Source organism: Leopardus geoffroyi, chromosome X, assembly GCF_018350155.1.
Source record: "Leopardus geoffroyi isolate Oge1 chromosome X, O.geoffroyi_Oge1_pat1.0, whole genome shotgun sequence".
NCBI classification, from domain to species: domain Eukaryota; kingdom Metazoa; phylum Chordata; class Mammalia; order Carnivora; family Felidae; genus Leopardus; species Leopardus geoffroyi.
In genome coordinates this window covers 87,164,430-87,192,394 of record NC_059343.1, presented here as the reverse complement: position 1 = coordinate 87,192,394, position 27,965 = coordinate 87,164,430, and the positions used below count along the sequence as shown (strand labels likewise).

Genomic DNA, 27,965 nt, shown 5'->3' with positions numbered 1-27,965 from the left:
CTTTATGACTGAAGGAGACGAAGGTCTCCTTAACCTAATGGCTTAGTGTAGATGACAGGTTGGGCATTCTTACTAGACACACAAACTTGGGTTAGAGATTTAGATTAGGGCAGTCTTAGAGGCTGCTCCAACAACCACTTTAGACTGAAAGGTATCTCAGAATCCACGCTGAGTTGGAAGCCAAATTCATTCACTCCCATACCTCAAATGCCAACCCATTTATAGAGAATAGATGCATGTCTGAAGTATATTTCCCTCACTGCAATAAATGCTACAACATGACATCCCAGGAGGAGTCAGTTACCCTCCTTTTACTCCAAACCATATACTCAGGACTCAAATACGGGGAAGCCTGGGGCTCTTGTTTTGAAATATAAGCAGTCCACAAGGTTAATAAGTACTTCTCACTATTATGATGTAGTGCATCCTAATCATTTTAGAAATTAGATTATCATCTGGTTCACCTTAGATCTAACCCTGTCGTTTGGGGTACCTTAAATCCTCAGAGTTGAGCTTTAAACCACACATTGTTTGCTCTCCTGACTCACAACCATATGAATGAATGAATGAGGTAGGAAAGAAAATATTGGAACCAAGTGATAGAGTTGGCTCCATTGAGAAAACTGAAGGTTGGTAATAGATTGGAATCAAAGGGACACAGTTTTATAGAGTAAATACAGTGTTTTCTCAGGGTACAAGGTCACATATAGTGTGGTGATGTCTGTTGTCAAATACATCTCAGAACCATGAAGAAGCTATATGGATTGATTTGGCTGTATGCCCAGAGTCTTGGTCTTTGTCAGGCAGGGTCCAAAGAAGGTTCTGTGGAATCTGAAGCTTATACAATTTAGATGGCTTTCTTTTAAAATAATACAAAATCAATCATGAAAGTGAATATTTATTTAGAATGATAATGTATAACATGTGTTAAACTTATGACAACTACAATAGGCAAAAATTCCAAATTATAATATATGTGTGTGTATAATTTTTTTTACAGAAACACTACTTTGGAGGCTGCACAATCTGAAGTATGATAAAGTGACAATCCAAAGTGAAAGGTATAATAGTTTTATTGCAAATCAAAACATAAAACATTTGTAACTTTTACATAAACATGTGGCCATGTGAACACATAACAAAAACCCAAGAATGGTATGTGTCTCAGTAAAAACGCAGACAGGTAAACGTTATGCCTTTAGAATTTATTTTTACATCTATTTTTAAAAATAAAGCAGCTCTCCTAATATTTATTCTCACTAAAGTCTTGTTTCAAGTTAGAATAAACAATTCATTGGCTTCAAACTTTAACTTTTAATTGTATATTTTATTTTATTTTTTTTTTCAACGTTTATTTATTTTTGGGACAGAGAGAGACAGAGCATGAACGGGGGAGGGGCAGAGAGAGAGGGAGACACAGAATCGGAAACAGGCTCCAGGCTCCGAGCCATCAGCCCAGAGCCTGACGCGGGGCTCGAACTCACGGACCGCGAGATCGTGACCTGGCTGAAGTCGGACGCTCAACCGACTGCGCCACCCAGGCGCCCCTTAATTGTATATTTTAAATCATATTCAGGTAACTGTCAATTTTGGCCAAATGAAGGCTTTTTCTGTGACCCATTGCCAAATTCACAGATTCTAGTCCATCTACTCTTTCTAGTAGCCTGGAATAACGTACCAGTTGGCATTTATACTATTGGAACCAACTAGAACTATTTTACGAATAAGCCAGATGCTGAAGATTGGTTGGTTTGAAACAAATGACTGTATATTCAGAGATACAAGACTCAGAACAAAGTGCTTGCATTTCTATAGTTTATATCAAATTAGATGGGCTTTTAAGCAGTCAGTCCGGATTCATTCATCTAGAGTAGCCAGACCATGAATACAATGACTCTAGCTGCCTTTCACATGTGATCAGACGGCTATATTAAGATACAGTCTCACTGTTAATAATGAAGAGAGCCAAAAGGCAAGAAACCATTCAACTACTGAATAAAAGACACTCCATAAATGGAATTTCAGGGAAACATAAAATGAACAATCCTGTTCAAGGCTGCCAAAATTATTTTCTGCATGCTGAGATGTTATTCACACACAGAAAGACTGCATGCAGGTAATCTATTTACTTTATTTTTGAATTCCAGACTGTTATCTTGCAAAAGCAATTGCAGTTAGTTATAGTATATAGCAAAGCATCTCTCTATCTTTGGTTCCACGTCTCAGAGATATTTTTTTCCAAAAATAAATAGGCATGGGAGGAAAAATAATTCAACTAGCTTAAGAGAAAACCCAATATTTTATAAAAAATTAAGCAAAAAATATATGTGATGTTCTTTAGACTTTTTTTCTAATTATCTCTGTTAATATCTAACACCAGTACAATTTTAATATTAAAATGATTGTGCATACTGTATTTAACTATACAGCATAGACACAAAAATGTCAAAAAACAAAACAGTACTTTCCCTTAAAAATAATTTAGGAATTATGCGTTCTAAAAATGTATGGGAAAGTAGAACTGCTGATATATGTTAGTAAAATTGACTTTGAAGAAGTGTAAGAAAAGAAAACAAAAATGTAGTAATAGTCACAAATCCTAGAGATCCAGAAAAAAAAAGTGAATACATTACCCAAACTTTCTCATTTCTGGAAAATATATGTTAGAATTGCTCAGCGACTTTTTAAAACTAATATGTATGTAATTTTTCTGTTATGGTTGGGATTCTCAAGAGATTTAATGAGACTAATTTGTTAATGGTTTCCGTCTCTTTTCAAATAAGATTTTTGCATCAAATAATTCTCTTTCCCTGTATCCTAGGGATGGTCCCTTTAGATACTTTGCTTCAGCTGCCTTGTAATCTAATCCATCAACAGCAGAAATTGAACAAATGATAGCTTCTGGCAGAAGAACTTCCAGGATAAATTTAATTTTATCATCTCTTATCACAGTCAGCATTCTTTCATCTATTTGTTTGTAGACTTCTTGTAAATATTTCACCACCTCATCCAACTGATCTTCATCCTCAAAGTATGTTTCAATACAGGGAGTGAACCTATTTGCGTTCAAAAATGATTTCAGCCACCTGGATCCTTTTGTACCTTTTAAAATGGCTAGAAGATGGTTCTCTGTTCCCTTTGCATTCACAATGAAGTCCACTAAGTTCTTGTTGGCTCGGTCCCGAGCAGCCTTCATTCGGTCAGGAAGAATTTTCTGGAAGGACATTTTCTTGGTCTGGGAAGTCACAACCATCTGTTCCACAGGATTCTCATTATGCAGCTTAGGAAATAAGTTCCTGAAGGTATCCTGTTTGATTACTTTCCTAATCGGATAACTAATATCAGCAGCATAATACTCAAGGAAAGAGCCTGCAAAAGAACCACAACCTAGTCTTACTCTGTAGTCACAAATCAGCGAGATGCACCAGTCAATACTTTCACTGTATTCTTCTCTGGCTTTATCCACTAGTGCTTGTTTCTCTTTACAATCAAATTTCTTTAATCTTCTAAAAGGCACCCTAATACCTCTCTTTTCAGGATTCATATTTGCCTCAACAAAAAGCACACTTGCTTTTCTCTCCTTTCGCCTGATGCTCTTCACCACTGCTGGCCAAAATGGATATTTTTGATATTTAAACCAGACTATCATTCCTGTTTCAAATGAGCGAGGCTCATAATTAAAAACAAAGCGTGGAAGTTCTTCATCTTCCTCATTCTCATCTACTATGGAAGTATCAATAGGATTTAGATGCACTGACTTATCAGAAGCTTGAAGGTCTTCTCCAAGTTCTTCAAAATCCAGTCTCTGAGGATTTCTTTCATTATTCACAAGAAGGAGTGAATAATCCAGGACGTTGTTAGAGGCACTAAATGAAACTTGACATTCCCATGAACAATGCCTGGGGGATGTCACAGCACTTGCTTCTGATTCTATAGTTTGATTCTGGCTGGTATCTGAGCACGGATTAGAAGGGCCCTCTCCAGGATCTTCAATATTCTCTGAGAAGGAAGAGCATTCAGAGGAAATAGCCTGGGTCTCTGGGCAAATGTCCTGTGCCTCCTCTTTCAAAGCTTTGGGCACAGTGAGTGTATCTAATGGCAAAGTTGGAGTGAACTTTTCATCTTTAACACATACATCCTCCTCTTTGATTGTGGAATGCAAAGGCATAACTGTTGAGATATCAATCTCTTTCTTGCTTTCCTTTTCATCATCATCTTCTGAAAGTGAAGGAAATCTCTGGCACCAGCTGGAGTTTTCTGATGACTTTGTTTCCATTTCACTTGGAAGAGTATCAATGGTTGCATGCACCTGTGATTTATCATCATACAGGGAATCATTATTCTCTAATGATACTAACGAGGATGTTGCATTTTTACTTTCCTCAAGACATCCTAAGTCTCCTTCATGCTTCCGGTACTTTTTATGAGGGGGTGAATCAGAAAGTTTTTGTGGATCATTTTGAGACAGAGTAGTGGTTTCTTTGTCATATGAACTGCTTGCTTGACTCAAATATATTCTTTCATTCAGAATATCCAGTGCCACTTTTAATGACCTTTCATAGGCTGTTTCCGCTCTAGGTGGAGTGCTGACTTTTGACTGTGCTGCTAGTGAGGAGGCAATGGCTTCAATTTGAGATTTATTTAGAATCTTTGTTTCCGTGCTTTCCACTTTAATTTTTTCATCTAGTGAGAGTATTTGAACTTCTAGGGAAAATGCCTTTTTTATTTTACTGTTTGATGAAGTCTCATATCCAGACAAAACTTTTGCCGGCCATAACTGGTCTTTCCAGTTGCACAGGACATACTCGGCATCCATTATGATTTATATACGTGTGCCAAGAGGTTATTATCAGAGATTGAGGTGTCTGGCTATTCTTGACTCTGCTAAGACAGTTTCAACCAAAAGCAATACTCTGATCAAAGCCTCTTTTGTGTTAGAACTACAAAGGATATACAGCTTGTGTCACCTGTTCTTCTCCAGCTGAATTTCTCAAGGATGCTTGAACATGTTGTTTGAATGGGACAATATGGAGGATACTAGAATAAGTCAAAGGAAAAGAAGAAAGGTATCAGCAAGTTTTTGCCCAAGTAGAGGTGGGCAATTGCAAACAGAGAAGTAAAAGAAAGAACAATGCTCAATGGGGTATCGATTGGGAGGAGAAAAAAGCAACATAATGTAAGATGGGGGACAAGAATTGGAGAAATGTTTTTATAATACCTCAAATTCAAAAACTTGCCCTTATTACTACACATGATTATCAAGGAGTAAATTTGTATACATAATGGCAGAGGTGGAAGAGGTTGCAGTGATATGTCAGGGAGTCTATGTTATTAGGTGTCCCCTAATGTTTTACCTAGGCCAGTGGGACTCTAAACTATGCACGCATCAGAATAATTTGGAGCACTTGATAAAACTACATTTCTAGCTCCTATCCCGAGAGTTATATTCAGAGGGTCTAGATAGGACCCAACATTTTATATTTCTAAAAGTTCTCAAGTGATTCTAATGCTTCTGGTCCACGAACTCCTTGAGAAGCACTGTTCTAGATGAACAAACAGCTTTATAATTTTTAAGCTGTAAACAAATGCTTCTCTGTTCACCCAAAGCAGGCAGACAAAGATAATAGGATTATGTATTTCCTGGACTCAGACAACATACAATGACCTTGTTAAAAGCATGAACTTAGGAGGCAGAGATTCAGAATGACTGCTATGTTCACTTATTAGGATAGTTATCAAGGATTTCTTGAGAGTCAGGTAGCTGACTAGGACCTCATAGTAGAAATCTTAATAGCCTTTTGCATAATTTTTTCATAGTGGTTAAACACATGAGATTCTTTCCCCAAACTGGAAACTCTGATACTTAATTATGAAATGTTATGGCTATAGAACAGGGAGCAAAATAAATTATACCTCATATGCTCAAACAAACATAATTTTAATATGAAATGTGGGTTTTAATTTAAAATGGTATGGTTGCAGAGCAGGAAGCAACATGAATTACACCACATGTTCTCAACATATTTTTAATGTGAAATGTTTCATGAAATGGAAAGTGTCTTACCCAACTTGTGACTCGTGAAGGGTGTGGCCCTATGATCTGGTTGTCTCCATTCGTACTCTAAAAGGAGGGAAGCTGTCCAAAAAGAGACAAGCCAATTAAATGGAAAAGGCATAAAGAAACTTCCCTACCAAAACTTTAGCAGGCATGTCATTCTGAAACACAGAAATGGGATGAAATCTCATCTATGACATAGATACCATGTTTATTTTCCTTCTTGTTCTTATTATTTAAATACACTCTCTGTGATACAATTATGCTATTTGGTTCATGCTGAAATAATCTCTCAGGAAAACTGTAAGGTAGGGATAAGAGAGAAGGGAAGTAACAACCACCTTGTGTCTATTATGAGCCAGACTATAGACCTTTGTTTGAATCTTCACATCGATCACCATGTGTATTTTTCCTTCTTTAAATATATAATTTTCTCAACAGAATTTTGATTACACTCGATATACTGTATCATAGTTCACTAATACAAATATGTGTCATTGTTCTGTTTGCCTACTTCAAAAAATGGTTGCCTGGAGAAATTCAGGAAACCTGGCAAGTGCCATCTTGTGACCAAAACCAGAACTGCAGCCTCCTGGAGAAGTACAGACAAGGCCTCAATCACTATCAGATCCTTCTCATGAGAGAAGGGTGGGAACTGCATTTAGCCAGCCAGGAGCCTTCCCAGGTTTCTATAACTTTTGTTATAAGCTCAAGGATTTTATTGTATAGAATTATAACAGGATTATAATGTCTTCAACTATAATATTTCTGGTTGTAAAAATATCCAGAAGCAAACTTAAAAGATACAAAAAGATATATGCAAAATAAAGTACAGCTCTATACAAATATTCACTAGGAATATTTTCTCTTTCCAGAATTTTTACATGTATAAATGAATGCATATAATTTCAAACCAACTTCAGATCTCAAGAGCAGAGTTTGAACATCATTCTACATAAATTATTTTCCACATGATATTTCATGAATTACTTAAAATGATATTTTTCCCACATTTGCAACATTTTATGTTAGTATTTTCCCTTATGATGTAAATATTTTAAATAGAGAGCAGTAAAGCTAGCTCTGTATCTCCAACTACGCAAATAATCCCATTAATACTGTGGCAGACACATTTTCCGTGATTTGGTTGCAAGTCCTGTAATAGCATACACATGTTTCATAACATACATATTTAATTTTAAGTGAAGTCATATAAATGTTATGATCTAATTTGGTTTTCTCACTTAATACCATTTATTTCTCAGACATTTCAAATCACCAGATGTAGGAGTTCATGTTTTTATTCTCCAGATACATAGTACACCATTCTTTGTAACAATTTTAAAAACTGTTTATAGAAATAAACCACTGTATCTCACTCTTAGATCACAGCCCTGCTGACCACAGCCATATCTGTGGTCTGGAAGAATTAGCTGCAAGGAGAATATATGCAAGTTTGTAGCCTGTAACACAGCAACCAGGTTACATGTTTGATCAGGTCTAGAAAAATTTCCACTATTGGCAAAAAAAGGGGGGGTATGTTTGCATGTCTGCATGTATCTATGAATGCTTGCTTATGTGTTTGAAACAAAATAGGCACGTTGCTTCAGCTTTATTTTTCTTTCCTGATTATAAAAATAATCATGGCAACAAATTTGACAATAAATTTCATATTAAAAAAATAAAATAAAATTTTCTAAATTTTGAAAAAAAAATAATCATGGGAAAACCTACTCTAAAGATGCTGAAATACACTAAAAAAATAACATTAATATAGTAACCTGACCACCCAGAAATGCTAACATGGGAGTTTATTTTCTCCCAGGTTTTGCTTCTACTCACACATATATACATGCATATATATGTGCAAATGTCTTCACTCAGCTACATACATGCTCCCCTTTCCATATTCATGTACATATGACACATACATAGTATTTCTATATGGTAATCAATTCACAGGAGTATTTCCCCCCAAATTGTTAAATATTTTTATCTATCATTTTTGTGTGTAACTTAATAAACGCTTAAAAATTCAAACAGTAACAGAATGTCTAACAATATAAACAAGTGATGCCAAGTCAATAAATTAGCATGAACGGCCATGTTGCACAGAGGCCTTAATATAGAGGCTGTAATCTGATCACCCCTTCTCTTACTGTAGACTTTTAAAGCATTGGGAGATACAACATTTCCAAAGGATTAAATCCTTCAAAACACCAGCAATTCTCTGAAAAGCACATACCTTTCCCACCACTCCAAGACCACCCTCCTTGTTTTTCTCATCTCTACTCCAGGGCCCTGAGAAGTCCCTAGAAAATAATTAGCTTTAAGACAGCCATTACCTTGAAGCTTCTTGTCAGCTGCAGACTGGTGAAATGCAGCTCCTCCCCCAAGACTGGCCAGGCACAGCTCACTTCCAAGCTTCTCAGAGAATTCTCCGCCCAGTCCCTGTGATGGGGATGACAGAGGCACCTCCCTGAATCAGAGAAGGGAGAATTGCCAAGTTAAACTAGTGAAGAATGAAAGGGTAAAATGTTTTTTTCCCAAAGAACTTTAAAGTGGAATAGCAACAAGTGCCTGTTTAATTTCCACTCAACTCTGAGAGCGTGCAATTTTTGGATAAAAAGAGGTTAGCAAACCACTTTACTAAAACACAAAAATCTAGTTTAAAATATTCCTAACATATTTTTTTCCTTGCCTTCTTTGGTACCTTACCTTTGCAGGTAAATTTTACAGCCCAGCTGTTAAACTTCCAATAAAATAGCTCATTAGGGGTCTTGACTGGGAATGCACTAAAAGTGTACCTTATTTTAGAGAGATTGCTTTATATATTTTTTTCTTTTTCCATGACACGGTAAATCTCTCCTTTTATTGTTTTTCTATTAAATGCTTTAGAAAAGTTTCAGAGAATTCTTCACAAACATGGATATTTCTGACTAAAGGCTGAGAATCACTGGTTTTGCAGGAAAGTACCCATTTCACATACCCTCATCAATAATTGGAAATTCCTTCTTTTATTTTGTTGGTATTTTTCACTCAGGCAATTCAATGTGGGGATAATTAATTTATAAAAATTTACATGTCTTTGTCTGAAATGTATTTTGTTGTTGTTTTTTTTAATTTTTTAAATGTTTGTTTATTTTTGAGAGAGAGAAAGATAGGGTATGAGAGGGCAGAAAGAGAGGGAGACACAGAATTAGAAGCAGGGTCCAGGCTCTGAGCTGTCATCACAGATCCTGATGTGGGTCTAGAATTCACAAGCTGTGAGACCATGACCTGAGCTGAAGTCAGACGCTTAACCAACTGAGCCACCCAGGTACCCTTGAAAGGTATTTTGTAAATTTTATTCATTAAAATTTTCCTGTGTTAAATTTAAATTTAGATTTCCTGATTTAACTTAGAAAGCCAATTTTCAATACCATTAGTGATAATTTGGGGATGAAGATATTTAAGGATGACATGTTTTATTTGGCCACTCTATCATGTAATATATAACATATATATTATAAAAATTTACCATTATATAAGGATTAACATTGGAACAGTAAGTATCAATAAATTAATGAAGATCATCTCTAGACTGGTATATTATTGGGGGCTCTAACAATTAGAGTATGTAATGTTCTGTATATAAACAACCCCTAAATCTCAGAGGCTCAGCCACAGAAGTTTATTTTCCTGATGTCAAAATAAAATGCAAGCCATCATGTTGCTATTATAGGGAGGGAGCTCTATTCCAAGGAGTCATTAAGAGACTCAAACTTCTTCCATCCTATGGCTATACCATCTTCTTTAGCCTTGAAGCCCTCAACTGCATTTTTTTGCATCTGGCTAGCAATCTTATAAAGAGGGAGGCTGGAGAATACTGTGGCAGATTTTAGGGACAGGTCTAGCAAACATCACTGCTAGTCACAGTCAACTAGCTAGAACTGCCATAGAGCCTCGGGGAGGCAGTCTCCCTGTGACCCAAGACAAAAATGAAATGGAGTTTGGTGAGCCCCTTAGCATTCTCTCTGCCAAAGTTTTGAAAGTTTTCCCTTTCAATCTTTTATAGATTTCCTTTATTGTTTAATGCTTTTTTTGTTTACAACCACGTATCATAGTTATAATGACTGCGTCAGAAACTTCTAGTGCTCGCCCAAAATCCACTGTTTCCATTTGTCCTCATTAGCAGAACCCCAGTCGCATTCAGGGTACAGTGTAAACTCTTAAAATACTACTTTTTCCAGACTCTCTTACTGTACAAGCCATGGTCATATGATGGTATTTCTTGCCAAAGAATGTAAGCAGAAATACTTGTAAAGATTCCAGAGAAGGTACTTCCAGATGGAGTAAACAGCCAACTTGGGCTTTTTTCCCTTTCTTTCTTTCTCTTGCTTCCCCCCTAGAATTTGACCATGGTGGAATTCAGACAGTCATTCTGGACCAAGTGATGTAGAAAAAAGATGAAACTCACTAGGGATGGAAGATCCTGAACCCCTCAATAAAGGGGCCAGCTCATTCCTATAACTTAATGACACAATAAACTTCTATCTTATGTAAATCACTGTGTTTTCCAGTCTCTCTTTCTAGTAGCAGAACAAAACAGTCGATCTTGTAATCACTAACAAAAATAATATCATTTTTATTACAGAATTAATACTTTTCAAAGCTTTCAAGGTATTACTATATAATGTAAAGAGATTCCACTATATATTTTATAAATGAAATATTTATTATCCTTTCTTCTCATTTCACATGTTTAGAAAAAAACAAATGCAAATAAAGTATGGCCATTACATCAAAACTATACTTTCTTTCATTTGTCTATTTTCTATATTGCACATGAATCAAGAAATGCTACATTACCTTACCATTTTCCAAACAAAATGCAAAGGAAAAGATTAATTCCTTGGATAATATTTTATGTTTAATTGTTCTATATAGCAGGAGGTGGAAAGGAATGATAACCAATAATAAAAAAGCTATTATTACTACTATTATTATAATGAAGATATATAATAATTATGAATATAATAATATTTAATACCTGTTCCCGGCACTCAACATATTATCTCATTTAATAATCAGATGGTTATTTCATGGAGAGTCCCATAACTAACTCATTCTGCACAACAGTAGTATTATTCATAATAACGACAAAAATTGGGGTGCAAGGTGGCTCAGTCAGTTAAGCATCTGACTCTTGATTTTCCCTCAGGTCATGATCTCACCATTTGTGAGACTGAGCCCTGCATCGGGTCCTGCACTGACACCGTGGAGCCTGCTTGGGATTCTTTCTCACCTTCTCTCTCTGCCCCTCCCTCTCCCTCTCTCTTTCTCAAAAACAAATAAATAGACATTAAAAAAAATGATAAAAATTATAGAAGCCAGAAGTGTTTCTTACCATGTGCCAGGTGTTCTACCAGGTGCTCTGTATACACCATCTCTCTTAATTCTCATAAAATCTTGTTAGGTGGGTGTTATGAGTATTCCCATTTTGTAGATAAGGCTTTAGAGAGGTTAATGAATGTTTACAAGGATATCTAGAGAGCATGTGGTGCACAGAATTTTAATCCAGGTACTTTAACTCTAGAGTCCATGCTCTTAATCACTAAGATACACTGTACCTACCCCACTGCAAATGGAAAAGTGCTCTATAAATGTGCCTGGATGAACAGGTGAATTAGTTAATATTGAAATAATTATGTATGGGGAGTTGACAGAACCTCTTGATAAGTATAGAGAGAACCTGTGACTTGTTTCTAATCAATAGAATTTGGCAAAAGTGATTGGATGTCACTCACTCCCATAATTATATTAGGTTATTTTGGAAGTTGAAGTTTTAAAAAGTACCATGTATAATATCATCAAAAACCAGGAAATACTAAGATAGAACAAATCTAACAAATACGTGCACAATTTGTATGCTGAAGACTTCAAAACAGTGATGAAAGATATTAAAGAAGAACCTAAATAAATGAATATGTCATGTTCATTGACTAAGTATTTTTAGGATGTAACTTCTCCCCAAACCTATCAATAGAATCATTATAATCTCAACCAAAATCCCAGCAGAAATTTTTTTTTTGTAGAAATTGGAAAGTTATCTCTATACATAGAAAAGCAATGGAACTAGAATAGGCAGACCATTTTTGGGAAGGAAATATGAAATCTGAAGACTCATGCTATTTGATTTTAAGATTACAGCAATCAAGTGTATTATTAACTAGTTATCAATTATTAATTATTATAGTGTACTATTAACATTAAATAGACACATAGATAAATAGAACACAAATATATCAGCAAATATGGTCAACAGATTTTTGACAATGGTAATAAATGGAGAAATGATGGTCTTTTAAACAAATAGTGCTGGAAAAATTGGACATCATATGCAAAAATATTCGTCTTGACCCCTTATCTATGACCATATACAAAAATGAACTCAAAATGAATTACTGACCTAAATGTAAAAGCAAAAACTATAAAACTTCTAGTGGAAAACAAAGTAGAAAACCTTTGAGGCCTTCATTTAAACAAAGATTTATTAAAACATAAAAAGCATGCACCATAAAAAATTTGATAAATTGGACGTGAAAACTTCTGCTTTTAGAAAAATAAGATGAAAATCCACAGGAGGATATATTTGCATAACACATATCTAATAAAGAACATTTATTCAGCATATAGAAGAAACTCTTATAATTTAACAATAAGATTAACAACCCAATAAAAAACGGACAATTTAAATAAGACCATCATCAAAGAAGATATATGAATATCAAGTGAACACACTGAAAGATGCTCAACACTATTAACAGTTAAGGATATGCAAGTAAAATCACAATAAGACATCACTTTATAAGAATGGCTAATATTAAAAAGAGAAAAATCCTGACAGTATCAACTGCTGGCAATGATGCAGAGCCACTAGAACTCATACAGTGCTGGTGAAAATACAAGATATCACAGTTACTTTAGAAAACAGTATGGCAGTTTCTAACATAGTTAGACACACATTTACCATATAACCCAGAATCCCACTCCTAGGTATTTACCCAAGAGAAATAAAAACTTATATACACACAGAGATCTGTTCTGGAATGTTTATAACAACTTTAATCATAATCACCCCAAATTATAAATCTACTGGTGAGTAGATACACAAATTGTAGATATTAGAACACTTCTAGGCTATGATAACAAATTACTGATACAAACATCAACATGGGTAAATATCAGAAACATCATGCTAAGTAAAAGAATCCAGATTAAAAAAAACTATGTATTATATGGCTGCATTTATAAGACATTTTTGAAAATAAAAAATTATAAGGACAGAAATTAGATCAGTGGTCACCAGGAATTAGAGTGAGTATTGATTACAATGGGGCAAGAGGGAACAATTTGGAATTATAGTAATGATCTATAGCCTGACTGTATTCATCATTACATGACTACAGATCTTTGTGAAAACTCATCAAACTATACATTTAAAAGTCTTTAAGTCTATGTAAATTACACCTCAATAAATCTGAGCCTTAAAAAAGGCATTCAAAATCAGAATATGACCTATATAGGAAGACTGGATTTTACTGTGTAAGTAATGGGGATACATACAAGAGTTTGATATTCATTAGATGTTAGTTAACACACGACAAATGTCAAGAATCCAGATGACATTGTCACCGTACAGTTTGTAAACTTATCCTCATTGGCAGAGCTTTTAACTAAACTGAAGTTCTCACATAACCACTCAACTATGTGAATGGAAGGAAAAGAAGCAGTGAAAGCCAAAGTGTTATAATCTGGAGACAGAGATCCGGATAAGAAGTATGCCCCTCGATGAGAAAATATAAGCCAAATAATATACAAGAGAAAGAATGGTTATAGAATAAACAAATAGCAACACTCGTAAAAAACCATGAGGGGGCCATGAGCACTGGTAAAGCAAGGAATTGCAGATACTACAAGGAATTTGCAGATATTTTCAAAATATTGAATAGGCACAAACAAATAATGGACACTGGCTATAAACAAAGTTAAAATCTTATTATTAACGTTCACTGGCTGAATGTGAGCCCACCTGAAGAGGAGGAACATTAGAAGAAAACTTACTAAGAATGAACATCTCAGGTAAGAAAAAAGGCTAGCCAGATAGTGCATCCCTGCCAGAGCAAAAGGGACTCCATAATCTCTGGTCAAGTGTATGTGACCATGACAGGGAAAAAAGGAAAAAAAAAAAAAAAACAGTGACTCAGGGGTCACAAGAAGATAAACCTGCCATGTGTGGAGATTCTGTATTCCCCAGATAATGCTAAAACCTACAAAGTGCTAACATTTGAAGCTGCTAGGAAATTAAGATTCAGGATGATGAAATGGGAAATATATTAAAAGAAATAAAATAAAGGAAAGGTTGATGAGGACCTTACAACTTCAACATTATCGCACATATCAAACAAAGCTTTCCTACACTTTGAAGTAGAGAGACTCAGCTATGTTCTTCTTAGGATTAACAAGCAAAGAGAAAGAACTGTATGGGATCTACCTTGGGGAACTTAAAAAAGGAATCCCCTTCCTGTTCTCTCCCCTCCACACTCCATTATTCTCAGAGACATCCATAGGGAAAGATCCAGGCTGAACCAAAATTATTTCTTGTTACCACTCTTAATAAATGTACTTATCAGTTTTATCAGTTTTTCAGACATATGACAGACTATTAAAAGATACAATGTCTAAATATCAGAGTTTCTCAGATAAGCATTACAGTAAGGTTGTTACGTGTTAGAAGTTTTCAAATAGATAAACAGACATGGGTTTGGGACCAGGTTCTAACTTTACTACCTGACTGGAGGGGCAACTGGTACTACTAGATATCAAAATATATTACAAGGAGGGGTGCCTGGGTGGCTCAGTTGGTTAGGTGTCCGACTTCAGCTCAGGTCATGATCTTGTGGTTTGTGAGTTCAAGCCCCGCATCAAGCTCTGTGCTGACAGCTCAGAGCCTGGAGCCTGCTTCGGATTCTCTATCTCCCTCTCTCTCTGCCCTTTCCCTACTTGCTCTCTGTCTCTGCCTCTCAAAAATGAGTAAACATTAAAAAAAATTTTAAAGATAGAAAAATACATTACAAGGAAAAATAATTTGTAAAAGTTCAGTAACAGTCTAAGTGTGCATAGCAAGGATATGAACATAAGAAACGGAAAATAAACAGAGTTCAAAATGAATCACTGAAGATCTGAATCTGTGTGTGATTGACTGGTACATCTGGATATAGATTAGAAATCTGAATCATTTATAAAAATCCTTAGGTCATTGGGCTATTTTTGACTGCCTAGGTAGCCACAAAAACAGTGATTTTAGAGGCCTCTATTGCCTTAGAGCTACTAAATAGTTTTCTCATTCAGTACTAATACATATCTTGCTGAAAACTTGTTAGGAAGCTTGAATTCGAATTCGAATTCGAATTCGTAATTTTGAATGGGAGATAATAAGAAAATATTTACTTAAACAGAAGGCAAAGAGAAAAGAAAATAAGCAAAAGGATTTCTTCTGTCAAAGAAGGAAGGTAGAAAATGAAAATGGAGAGGACATACAAAAAGATGAATAAATACCTGGCACCAAAAAAACCCATATTGTGGTTGGGGAAAAATATTTGAAAATTCAAAAAAAGTTCTATAATTCTCCACTATGTAATACTTATTGTAGCTATTACATATAAAATATGAATGAGTATGTGTATGGTAGGGGATGGGGGGTGTTGGGGAATGTGTCAGGGAGACCATTTCTATTATTTGATATTTTGATACTTTGGGGCCTCTTGAGGTTAATTCTAGGGTAATCTTAAGTTCTTAAAGTTGCCAGTGCTGTTCTATCTACCCAAGGCAGTCAGACGGATACTGGGGTTTGTACAGCACCATGACCTCATTAAGAAGATGAGCTTAGGAGTTAGATATTTTGAGAGGCTGCCATAGCTACCTACTGAATAGGGTAGTTCTCAAGGATTTCTTGAGAGTCAGACAGTTGGCAGAGACCTGAAAGTCTTCCATAAGTACACTTCCATTTGTATAATTTCTTCATAGGAGTTTAACATATTTAATTCTTTCCTAACACTAGAATCTCTGACTTATAATTTAAAATGCTATGGCTAGTGAGCCAGAATAAAAATAAAGTGTGCTGCATATTCTCAACCATGTTTTAACATGAAATGAGAAGAGTCTTACCCAATGTCACGTGGATCATGGAGGATCTGGTCCTGTAATCTGGTTGTCTTGATTCTCACTCCAGTTGCTTGTCCAGCAGAGCCATCTCCCTGCTCAGCACTTCTGAGGTTACACTGTGTTTCTGGGATTCAACTGAAATCACATGCAGATTCCCCAGGTCATGCACATCTTTTATATTAACCTACACTGTTCAAAAGTAGACAGGGAATCAAACCAATTAAATGGAAAAGGTGTGGGGAGCCTGGGTGGCTCAGTCGGTTAAGCCTCTGACTTTGGCTCAGGTCATGATCTCACAGCTTACGGAGTCAAGCCACTTGTCAGGCTCTGTGCTGACAGCTCAGAGCCTGGAGCCTACTTCAAATTCTGTGTCTCCCTCTCTCTCTCTGCCCCTCCCCTGCTCATGCTTTGTCTCTCTCTCGCTCTCAAAAATAAATAAACATTACAAAAATATAAAGGGTGCCTGTGTGGCTCAGTCCATTAAGTGTCAGACTTCAGCCCAGGTCATGATTTCATGGTTTGTGAGTTCGAACCCCACATTAGTCTCTGCTGACAGCACAGAGCCCGTTTTGGATCTTCTGTCTCCCTCTCTCTCTCTCTCAAAAATAAAATAAACATTAAATTTTTTTTTTAAATGGAAAAGGTGTAAAGAAATTTCCCTACCACAATTTTAGCAGGTGTGTCATTCTGAAAAACAGGAATGAGACAAAATCTCATCTATGATATAGATGTCATGCTTATATTCTTTTGTTGTTCTTATTTGAAATGTTCTCTGTGCATTTCAGTTGTTATTTGGTTCATACTGACATCATCTTTATCAGTAAAAGGTGAGGTGAGGACAGAAGAGTAGGGAAATAACAATTGCCTTGTGTCTTCTATAGGCCAAATTCTATGTAGTTACTTTTAAAAAGAGTGCTTTCTGGTTGAGGTCTCACATCAGTCTTCATGTGGGGTTTTTTCTTCTAGACACATACGTTTTTTTTCAATAGAACTATAATCACATTCTACATGCCATCTCATAGTTTACTAATACAAAATGCGCTTCATGGCTTTGTTTCCACACTTCATAAAAACAGTTGCCTGGAAAAAATTTGGAAAATCTGGCAAGCGCCATCTTGTGACCAGTACCAGAACTGCACTGTATTACTGCCAGATCCTTTTGGAAGGGTGGAAACTATATGCTGCCAAGCCAGCAGTTTTCTCAGGCTTCTAGAATATACCATGCTTAAATTTAGAGTTTTGTTATGCATTATGCAAAAAATGGAATGCTAATGTCTACTTCCAATGGTCTGATAAAAAATTGCATACTTAATGAAAATTGAAAAGATGTGATTTATAAAAAGAAAGTATAATTCTAGAAAAATATTATTGTTTCCTGAATATTTTTCCATAATATTTATTTAAAAATATACCGGAATGCATATGATTTCAGACCAGCTTTTTTTATCATGCTCAAGTGCATGGTTTGAAAGTTTTCCCGTATCAGTAAGTATTTTCAATGTGATTTTTTAATGACTTGCTTCAAATGTAATTTCCCCCTAATTTATAAGATTTTACTTCAAACTTTTTTCCTGCTACTATTAAAAAATGAATAACTATGTATTAAGGATTATTTTTACGTAGAGATAGTAAAGACTGTCCTATGTCTACAACCACACAATCCCATTAGCAGCTGGCCTTATATTTTGGGGGATTTTGTTATATATGTTGTATTAAGGCAGTCCTTTATCTTTAAATGACATAATATAGTGCTTGCCATTCTGTAATTTCCAGTTTTCACTTCATATTACTTCTCAGACATTTTTTCAAATCATCACATGTTCATACTTCCATTTGTCAGCTATATACCATTCAACTGTATGGATGCACCATGCCACATCATATTTTTAAAACTGCTCATAGAAATAAGCCAAATCCCCTGTCCCACTAATAAACTTAAAAGATATAGAAAAATGGTTCTTGCTGACCACAGCCATACCTGTGGCCTGAAAGAATGAGTTGCAAGGAGGACACACAGGCAGGGTGGTAGCCAACACAGCAACCAGGCTACGCGCTTGATCAGGTCCAGGAAAATCTCCACTATCGGCAAAAGACAAGGAGGGGGTATGTTTGCATGTCTGTTGTTGTGTCTGTGAACGTTTATGTGTCTGAAACCAGACAGGTACAGCGTTTTAGCTTTATGTTGCTCTTCTAAGTATAAAAATAATCGTGGAACAAAATAATTCTAAAAATGCTGAAACCAAATAAAAATGTATTTTGAAATCCCCAGTAATCTAAACACTTCAGAGATGCTGACTGTTAGCATGGGAGTCTAGCTCTCTCTTTAATGAAAATGCATATATTTTTCACATGTGTTATCACTCAACAGTATATATGAATCTCTTCCACATTCGATTGTGTACATTTATATTTGTGTTTGTATGTGCCAATCACTTTTTATGTTTACATTTTTCTCAGTTACTTTTTGTGTAGAATAATAAATGTTTACATCAAAATATAATTAAAATCTAACAAAAATAGAAACATGCATGACACGTAAAAAATTAACATGAACAGCATGCCTCACTGAATTTAGAATTTAGAAGCTGTAATCTGATCGTTCATTCCCACACTGTGGACTTCAAAAAATATCGAGGAACTAAATTTTCATGGGATTGATTCTGTCACACTAACAGCAATTTTCCCCAAATCATAGTGCATTCCCACCTCCCCCAGGCAACAATGTTTGTTTTTTTTCACCGTAACACCAAAGCCCGAAGAAATTCCCAGTAAATAACTAGCTTTAAGACAGCCATTACCTTGAAGCTTCTTGTCAGCTGCAGCCTCCTGAAATGCAGCCCCTCCCCCAAGACAGGCCAGGCACAGCTCAGTTCCAAGCTTCTCAGAGAATGCTCCACCCCCTCCCTGTGATGGGGGAAGTAGGGGGGCTTCCCCTCAATTAGAGGGAGGAGAATCGCCAAGTTAACTGAAATTCACTTAAAGGGGAAAAACGTTCATTTTTAAAAGACTTGAAAGTGAAATGACAACACGTGTCTCTTTAATAACCATTCAAACCACAGGTAAGGTGATTTCCTGAAAAGAAGTAGCAAATCCTTTTATCATAAAATAAAGACCCAGTTAAAATAGCTCTTGCATATTTTTCTTGCCTTTTTTGGCACCTTATTTCTATAAGATTTTAAGACCCCGCTGGTGACTGTCCATAAAAAAGAGCTGTTAGATCCTTGTTTGTGATCGCAGTGAATCAATACATTATTTTGTGAAGAATTAATTGTCTACAGTTTTGGCTCTGGGACATAATATGTCTTTGTCTCATTTATACTTCAGAATATCTTCTAGTTTTTTTCAAGTACAGTCATTGCTAAACATAAAACATCAACCAAAATCCTTAGAGAAAAGATATATGTCTCTGAATATACTGAAATTTAAAAATATGGTAAAAACACAATAAACCAAAGTTGAAAACGGAAGAACAAACTTGAGAGAACCATTTTCAATTAAAAAAATTTCTAAAGTAGCACTTCCAAATTAATAAGAAATAAACAGCAAAATGGGGGCTCCTGGGTGGCTCAGTCAGTTGAGTGTCCCACTTCAGCTCAGGGCATGATCTTGTGGTTTGTGAGTTCGGGCCCCAGATCTGGCTCTGTGCTGACAGTTCAAAGCCTGGAGCCTGCTTTGGATTCTGTGTCTCACCCTCTCTCTTCCCCTCCCATGCTCATGCTCTGTCTCCCTCTGTCTCTCAATAATGAATAAACATTAAAAAATTAAGAAAAATAAGAAATAAACAGCAAAATGAAAAAAAAAGAGCAAAGGATACAAACAGGCAGTTCACAATATTCTGAGGGAATAGTTCTTCCCTGCTCCTAATATTTACTTGCTCTAATCAAGCACAAGTAATTCAACTACAGGTATCTCTGTCCTTTTTGTATGGTTGCAAGCTTCTAGGCTGTTTGTTAGATTTGTTTAAATGTGGTGGTTGGGGCACCTGGGTGGGTCAGTCAGTTGTGTTCAACTTTGGCTCAGGTTATGATCTTGCAGTTCCTAAGTCTGAGCCCTGTGTCAGGCTCTGTGCTGACAGCTCAGAGCCTGGAGCCTGCTTCGGATTCTGTGTCTCCCTCTGTCTCTGCCCCTCCCCGCCTTGTACTCTGTCTCTCTCTTTCAAAAATAAACATTAAAAAAAATTTAAATGTGGTGTTATAAGGGCCACTGGATTTTCACAATAATCAATGCCCTGCAACTTATCTTCCCCATTGTACAAAGCTGACATTTTGGCTCCCATCTGCAAATTTATTTGTTTTATATCAATTTGCTCAATTTGTTCAGTGGAGAAAAGAAAGTGCTATTCATGGGCCTTCCCCAAACCCAAACATTCAAAATAAAAATTAAAACTGGGCAATACACGGAAGATACTCATCTTCCCTAATCACCAAAGAGATGCAAACAAAAACAGAAATGAGATTTTTCTACCTAATTTAAATCACAAAAACGCAAGGAAATGATACAATGGACAGTTGACCAGAAAATTAGGAAATGGGCACTCTTACCCATGTGCAAGGTCATGAAGTTGGAAAGAGGTCAAAACAAAATTAAAGTCAAAGTCTACCTGACTTCCAAACAAAAGGATCTTCTCTACAAGTATTCCCTGCCTCCTGGGCTTGGAATCCTGACTCTTTGGTAGAACCAAGGATGATGTCATTTACCTTCAGATTGTGAAGAAATTGGCAAATGTAGCCCCAGAGTGAGCATTGCTTAATCTCATGTCCCTTCTGGTAAACACATTGGTGAACTACAACCACTTTCAGTAGCTACCATACTTATATATAAACTCTCCATCTTTTACATACATCCACATTCCCACACAAATTTAAAAATATTTTTCTGCACTATGTTTTTGCACTGACCATATCTGCATGATAGCATCCACTTGGCCACGTAGTAGGTAGGACATATCTCTTTTGTGTTTCAGAGCCTGGCAATACCTTTCCCTTAAGATATAGCAGGGACTGGAAATCATTTGTTAGGTAGAGAAATGCCCCAGTTCATTCCACCCTCATTTTACATTTGTCAACTCCTTGTGCTTTTGTTGTTTGCAGATTCTAGTTCAATATTAGAAAATAATTTTTCTATCTGTTTTATTGAGATTTTGTGTTTATAAAATATTCAAGAAATTAAGGTTTAAATTTAGATTTTTAACTTAGAGGTGTTGTTTCCCAGGAAGTGCAAAAACCTACACACTGCCAGTGGATCATTCAGAGGGTTCGTTCTCTTAAGATAATGTTATGCCAAGTTTAAAAACAAAAAAATTATAAAACATAAGTAAAGTTGGTGAGATCCTCACAACCCTATCCATTACCACAGTGAACAAGTAAACACAATTCCTGCCTCCTGCCACCTTTGACTATTTAGGTGACAGAAACAGAACTGCAGTATGACACAGCTCTTCCTGTAATTAGCAAACAAGAGAAAGAAAACTGTCTGCACTGGGGACTGTGAAGAAAGAAGAAGCCGTCATTCTTCCAGAGACACATAACAGCAGTGTTAGGCTGGGTCAAAATTATTCTGCTAACCAATCTGAATAAAGGACATCAAGGGCTGTTTGGTGAGGAGATATGGATTTTTGTTGGCAGAATCCAATGCCTAGCTTTTAAGAATTTGTCATGGAGGCATTATGACAGAGTTACGTTTCTGAAGGGTTCAAACAGGCAGGCAGGCAGACAGTTTTGGGTTTGAGACCTGTATTAATTCAGTGGAGAGAAAAATATCAAATCCTTGGCAACTATGCTAAGTTGTCATCTCCTCATATTAGACAACATAGTTAAGAAAGATGCATGAGTCACACGTTATCTCTGATATTAACCTACATTGTCTAAATATTAAATCACATTTAATGTTAGAATAAAAAAGAGTTTATTACCTGTATAAGTGAGTAGAAAGAGACAGATGAGACAGGAAGTATGGGAAAGGGGGTAAAAGATGTCCTAACGTAATCACAGAGAAACTGAATTTGCACATGTTCAATTAATGCATCTGACAAGAAGTCAATCAAAAGATACACTATATGCTGGGAAAATCCTTACATCAATGATCTGGTTTTAGCTACCTGGTTTTCTAGAAAAGCAGTGTTTTTAAAGAACCCTTAACTCTTCTTACTAGGGCTAGTAAATGGTTCTCACGTGCTGTAGCCTCTTATCCTTCTGAAACTTCAAAAAATATCCTGAATAAACTGTTTTCAATGGGTGACAACTGAATTAGATTAAAACATAGTGGAAAAGAAAAGGGATCAAATAAAAGTTTACTTTGTTAAGCAGAAAGAACATGGAAAATAAGGATGAAGATAACATAAAAATCAGAAGAATAACTGGTGAGTATCAGTGGAGGTCAGAGATATGGAACACATTTTGGGGGAGAGGAACAAAAACAGAAGAAGTATTATGGTAACAAACCCAATATGCTATCTTTATTATTTCTAATGTAATATAAGAAGGGAACGTATGTGGGAGAGGCTCTGGCAGCAGAGCCAGAGAGGCATCTCTCTGGCATCCAGAGAGGCTCTGGATAATTTGGGCCTTTTGGACCCCACTGGGTTATCATGAGGGAAAGCTTGGCTTTATGTTTCCTAAGCTTCGAGTGCTGCCCCATCTGTCCAAAGCAACCAAAGATCTCACAGACACAGATAGGAGGGTTCAGTACCAACCTCACTAAAAGCATGACTTTAGGAGTCAGATTCGTGATGGCTGCTGAGAAAGAATTAAATGTTAAACCACTATAAGATACTATTCAGGAGACTATACAGATGCCTATTTAAGGAAGGTCATAAGACCTTAAGCAGGTTTTAAGAAATCTTTGTAGCTATGTTATCTAGGATGTGGTGATGGCAACCTAAAATAGTGGTGAAAGAATAGAGAGTCAGGCCATTGGCTGAAACCTCAGGTAGATACCTGAATAGACGCTTGCACAATTTTCCTCACAGTGGTTTGACACATGAGATTTCCCCCCCACCCAAATGAGAAACTTTGACTCTTAATTACAGAATAGGGAAGAATATTAATTGTACCTCTAATTCTCAACCTAATGTAATTTTAATATGAAATGTGGCTTGTAATTTAAAATGCTATGGCTAGAAAGCAGGAAGCAAAATGAATTACATTCCAAGTTCTCAACATGTTTTTAACATGAAATATTTCATGAAATGGGGAAAGCTTTACCCAGTATCTCATAAATTATGGGAAGGCTGGTCCTGTGATCTTCTTGTCTTGATTCTTACTCCAACTGCTTGTCCGGCAGAGCCTTCTCCCTGCTCAGCACTTCTAAGGTCGCACTGCCTTTCTAGGGCTCAACTGAGATCACATGCAGATTTCCCAAGTCATGTGCATCTTTGATATTAACCTACTCTGTCCAAAAAGAGAGAGGGAATCAAACCAATTAAATGGAAAAGGCATAAAGAAACTTCGCTACCAAAACTTTAGCAGATGTGTTATTCTGAAGCACAGAAATGAAGTGAAGTTTCATCTGTGATGAAGATGCTATGTTCATTACCCGTTTTGTTGTTATTTGAAATGCTCTCTGTGATACAATTGCTATTTGGTTCATGCTAAAATAAGCTCTCTCATGAAAAGTATGATTTGGGGACAGGAAAGAAGGGACATAACAATTGCCTGTGTCTTTCACATCCAAACCTGTATAGCTAACCTGTTTTTTTTTTTTTAATGCTTTCTGTTTGAATTCTAACATCAGTCCTAGTATGGATGCTTTTTCTGTTATACATGTGAAAATTTTCAATAGAACTACAATAAAATTCTATGTACTGTTTCATAATCTGCTGATGAAAAATATGTTTCATTGCTTTGTTCATCCACTTCATAAAAATGGGTGCCTGGAGAAAAATTAGGACACCTAGCAAGTGCCATCTTGTGACTGTAAACAGAACTGCAGATACCCTGGTCCTTTGTGGGGAAGAGTGGGACCTACAGTTATGCAGACAGTGGCCTTAGGCTTCTATATGTTTTCATTCTTTCTAATATATATTTATATATATATACGTAATATATATATATGTAACATATATATACACACATAATATATTTCCTCAATTTAAGAATTGTGTTAGACAAAAATGGAATCATAATTCCTCATTTTAATGGCTTTTATTATAATATCTCTCATGCATTATTGTAGTTCTTACTTCATCTTTTAGTTTTTCAAAGAAAGCAAATCCCCACCATAATGGTCAATGGTCAATGGTCAATGGCGAACCATAATGGTTCGCTCTATATATTTCTAGATTTTTTTTCTACAGATATTTATAAATGTGTATTTTTTTAAACAAGAATGTATTTTATCATCTCTCCACATCAATAAATATTTTCTGCATTATCTTGCCATTCCACTTTCCCTTGGGATAAGTAGGAATTACTTTTAAACAAGTTGTCTATATTTCTAAAATTTTATCTCATTTTCTCATAATGAAAATTATTTCAGGTTACTATTTTCAAAATAAGGTTAAGAAATTTTTTTTAATGTTTTTATTTATTTTTGAGACAGAGAGAGGCAGAGCATTAGCAGGGGAGGGGCAGAGAGAGAGGGAGGCACAGAATCCAAAGCAGGCTCCAGGTTCTGAGTTGTCAGCACAGAGCCTGACACGGGGCTCGAACTCACGGATTGTGAGATCATGACCTGAGCTGAAGTTGGATGCTTAACCGACTGAGCCACCCAGGTGCCCCTCAAAGTAAGATTTTTTTAATGGAGAAATATTATATATAGAAGATTGAAGTGTGCTGTCTGTGCAACTAAACTTATATCCCCAATTAATAAAGTAGCATGCATATTTCCAGATTTTTCTGGCATATATTGTATTAACATAATATAGGCCATTCTGCAATTTGCCTATTTTTGGAATATATCATGGACACTTTTTCTTATTATTGCATTTAGCTCACTGCATTAGCTTCTTCTTTTTACAGCTGCATAGTACTCAACATTATGGATGCACTATCCCATGTAACTATTCTATAATATGTTTTAAGCATTTTTTGAATTATTTCTCAAGAGTACATGAAAATAAAAATAAATACCTTCTGCTTGAACCCAAGTCTGGATTGTAGTCTAAATATCTGAACTGCAAGAAAATCCAAGCAAACAGATAACCAACCTTCTCAGATACACCTCCAGATAAAGACAATGGAGTGTGCGTGGTATCTATTTAAATAACAGTAACAAAATGGATTTTCCTTTTCAGCTCCATTATGTATTTCCAAAAAAATCTAAAGGTACATAAAATCTAAAGAAGAAAATACACACCACCATTACTTCAACTACTGAGACGTTTACTGCTTACATTTGGGTCTAATCCCTTTGATTATTTCCCTCATCATACATGTTCTAGAATGTACTATCTGAGATTACATTTATTCACCCATATATTTGAATATCTTTCCATGTTTATACACACACACACACACACACACACACATTTTGGGGAAGATAATTTTCTCCCCCATGTTTTAAAATTCTGTTTTTTATGCTGACATAAGTATTACATGCTAAGTGAAATGTGGAAGGAAGAAGTGGAAAATTTCCTCTTTTTTTCCTCCAGACATCCTTTATTACTAGATATAGTGTTTGTTGTGTTTTATTATATTAATATATATCCGTTATTCCTTAGCTTATGATTTTTCAGGTATTTTTCAGATTATAGCAAATAAAGGAATACATCATTCTTTTGATAGGTAGAGATGTAGACAAAGATGGTCTTCTAAACATCCATAAAAAGGCAATTCTTTTAAGGCATTGAGTATCCCTTGACAAATAACCAAACTCCTAATTTTCAGAAGTATTTAAATCTGCACAGTTATACATTACTTCAGATTATTACCATACAAACTCCACCACAACAGTAAGATTTGTTAGAAATACAATACAACCAAAGTAATATAAAAAGCCAACAACCCCAACTAACTTCATTTTTCATTTGGGATTATCACAATCTTTTTTCACAAGAAGAAAGATTAATTTCTCAACTTTTGTTTCATCATTTATCTCCTGTTACCACTGCTTTTTGTTTCAAACCTAAAATGCCTTATTCAGAAGTTAGCTTTAGCAACCTCATGAACTATTTTTCCTGCAGGTGTAATCTGATCACCACCTCCCCCACTTTCAAAATGTGGGCTTTTAAAATATCTGGAGGAATACAAAATCCACATATCAATTCCCTCACAGAAACAACGACTCCCACTAAAAGACACCCCTTTCCCTTTACTCCAAACCAGCAGTCCCTTCTTTTCTCACCTTTACTCGGAAGTTTCCAGAAATCTCCGAAAATAACTAGCTTTTACGACAGCCATTACCTCCAAGCTTCTCTTCAGCGGAAGCCTCCAAGTCTGTATGTTAATACGGCTCCTCCCCCAAGACTGGCCAGGCACAGCTCACATCCAAGCTTCTAGAGAATGCTCCGCCCCCTCCCTGTGATGGAGAAAGCAGGAGGTGCTTCCTTCATTTAGAGGGAGGAGAATCACAAGTTAAACAGAAATACAGTTAAAAGGAAGAACTTACCCTTTTAAAGAATTTTGAAGTGTAATGGCAACATGTCTGTTCAGTTTCCATTCAAACCCCTAGGGTGGGTGATTTCCTGAAAACAAAAAAGAAAAAAAAGAAAAGAAGTAGAGGTAGCAAATTTCTTTTTCCTCTAATAAAGATGCAGTTAAAGATTTCCTCACGTTTTTTCCAGGCCTTCTCTTATACTTTATCTCTGGTAAATTTGAAACCTGCTAGTCAAGCTCCACTACAAAAGCATGCTAAGTGTCTTGATGGGGATTTTAATGAATGAATACTTTATTTTAGGTAGAATTAATTATTTAAAATTTTGCATCTGAACCTGGGACATAATATGTATCTCTTTTCACTTAGATCTAATACTTCCTTCCTTAAGTCACTTCTAAACAAAAATCCTGAAACAAAATCTAGCTATACTCAAATTGAAAAAAAATAACCATATGTGTCAATAGTAAAATCACAATAAGCGAAAGTAAAAAATCAACCACAAACTTAGAATGCTTTTCAATCCATATGATTGGATAAACAAAAATATCCCTAGACTAGTTCTTATATTTCATTGAGAAAGAAATGAACAGTAGGGTAGAGAAACTGGCAAAGGACACAAACAATTCACAAGGTTCTTCCCTACTCCTGATATATATTTCCCTGTGAAGAAAGCACAAGTAGTGCAGTTAGAAGGTTTTGCTTCTAGACTAAACAGGCCTCTAGGCTGATGGATAGTTTGCTTAAACCATGGGGTCTGTTAGTACCATTTCACTCTCATGACGAGCAATATCCTGAAATTCGCTTTCCTCTCTTAATAAAGCTGACATTTTTGTTTCATCTGCTATTTCATGTATTTTGTTGCTCTTGTTGCAATTTGTTCATTGTTTCCAGGATGTATAAACTTTTATGTATCTACAATTAACCTCAAAATGTATAATAATGTAAACACATTGCTGGAAAAGTAAGAAACTTTTGTGTAGCTTTATCAGAAGTAGGAGAAAAATGCTGGTCAGCTCTTCCTGAGGCTCTTTTAACATACAAAACATTTTGATCCCTTCCAGATTAAAGTCTTTTTATTTTGGTCTTGTAATATCTGATATGATTTCTAACAGCACATTCTCTCAAGGGCTCTAATAGAGTTTTGAAAACCAAATCTTCTCAGTATTGCAAT

General features: G+C 35.8%; 1 protein-coding gene across 8 annotated transcripts; it reads right to left on the bottom strand.

Moving 5' to 3' along the window:
* Positions 1–1,801: 1,801 nt before the first annotated feature.
* Positions 1,802–26,655, bottom strand: PWWP3B (PWWP domain containing 3B). 8 transcript variants are annotated; one of them, XM_045471032.1, is made up of 9 exons: positions 26,543–26,649; positions 25,330–25,535; positions 23,464–23,649; positions 19,060–19,236; positions 18,240–18,340; positions 16,265–16,396; positions 8,401–8,534; positions 6,065–6,136; positions 1,802–5,037 (listed from the first exon to the last, which is right to left on the bottom strand). In XM_045471032.1, the coding sequence occupies exon 9, from the start codon at positions 4,814–4,816 to the stop codon at positions 2,747–2,749; it is 2,070 nt and encodes a 689-aa protein (XP_045326988.1). In that variant the 5' UTR covers positions 4,817–5,037; positions 6,065–6,136; positions 8,401–8,534; positions 16,265–16,396; positions 18,240–18,340; positions 19,060–19,236; positions 23,464–23,649; positions 25,330–25,535; positions 26,543–26,649; the 3' UTR covers positions 1,802–2,746. The 8 variants fall into 8 exon arrangements, with proteins under 8 accessions (XP_045326988.1, XP_045326987.1, XP_045326984.1 ...); XM_045471031.1 differs by lacking the exon at positions 25,330–25,535 and having other exon boundaries at positions 26,543–26,655; XM_045471028.1 differs by lacking the exon at positions 25,330–25,535 and having other exon boundaries at positions 23,464–23,644; positions 26,543–26,655.
* Between the last annotated feature and the right edge of the window lie 1,310 nt (positions 26,656–27,965).

Excerpts from the sequence above, each read along its gene's own strand:
- PWWP3B (XM_045471031.1), bottom strand. The coding sequence starts at position 4,816 with ATGGATGCCGAGTATGTCCTGTGCAACTGGAAAGACCAGTTATGGCCG.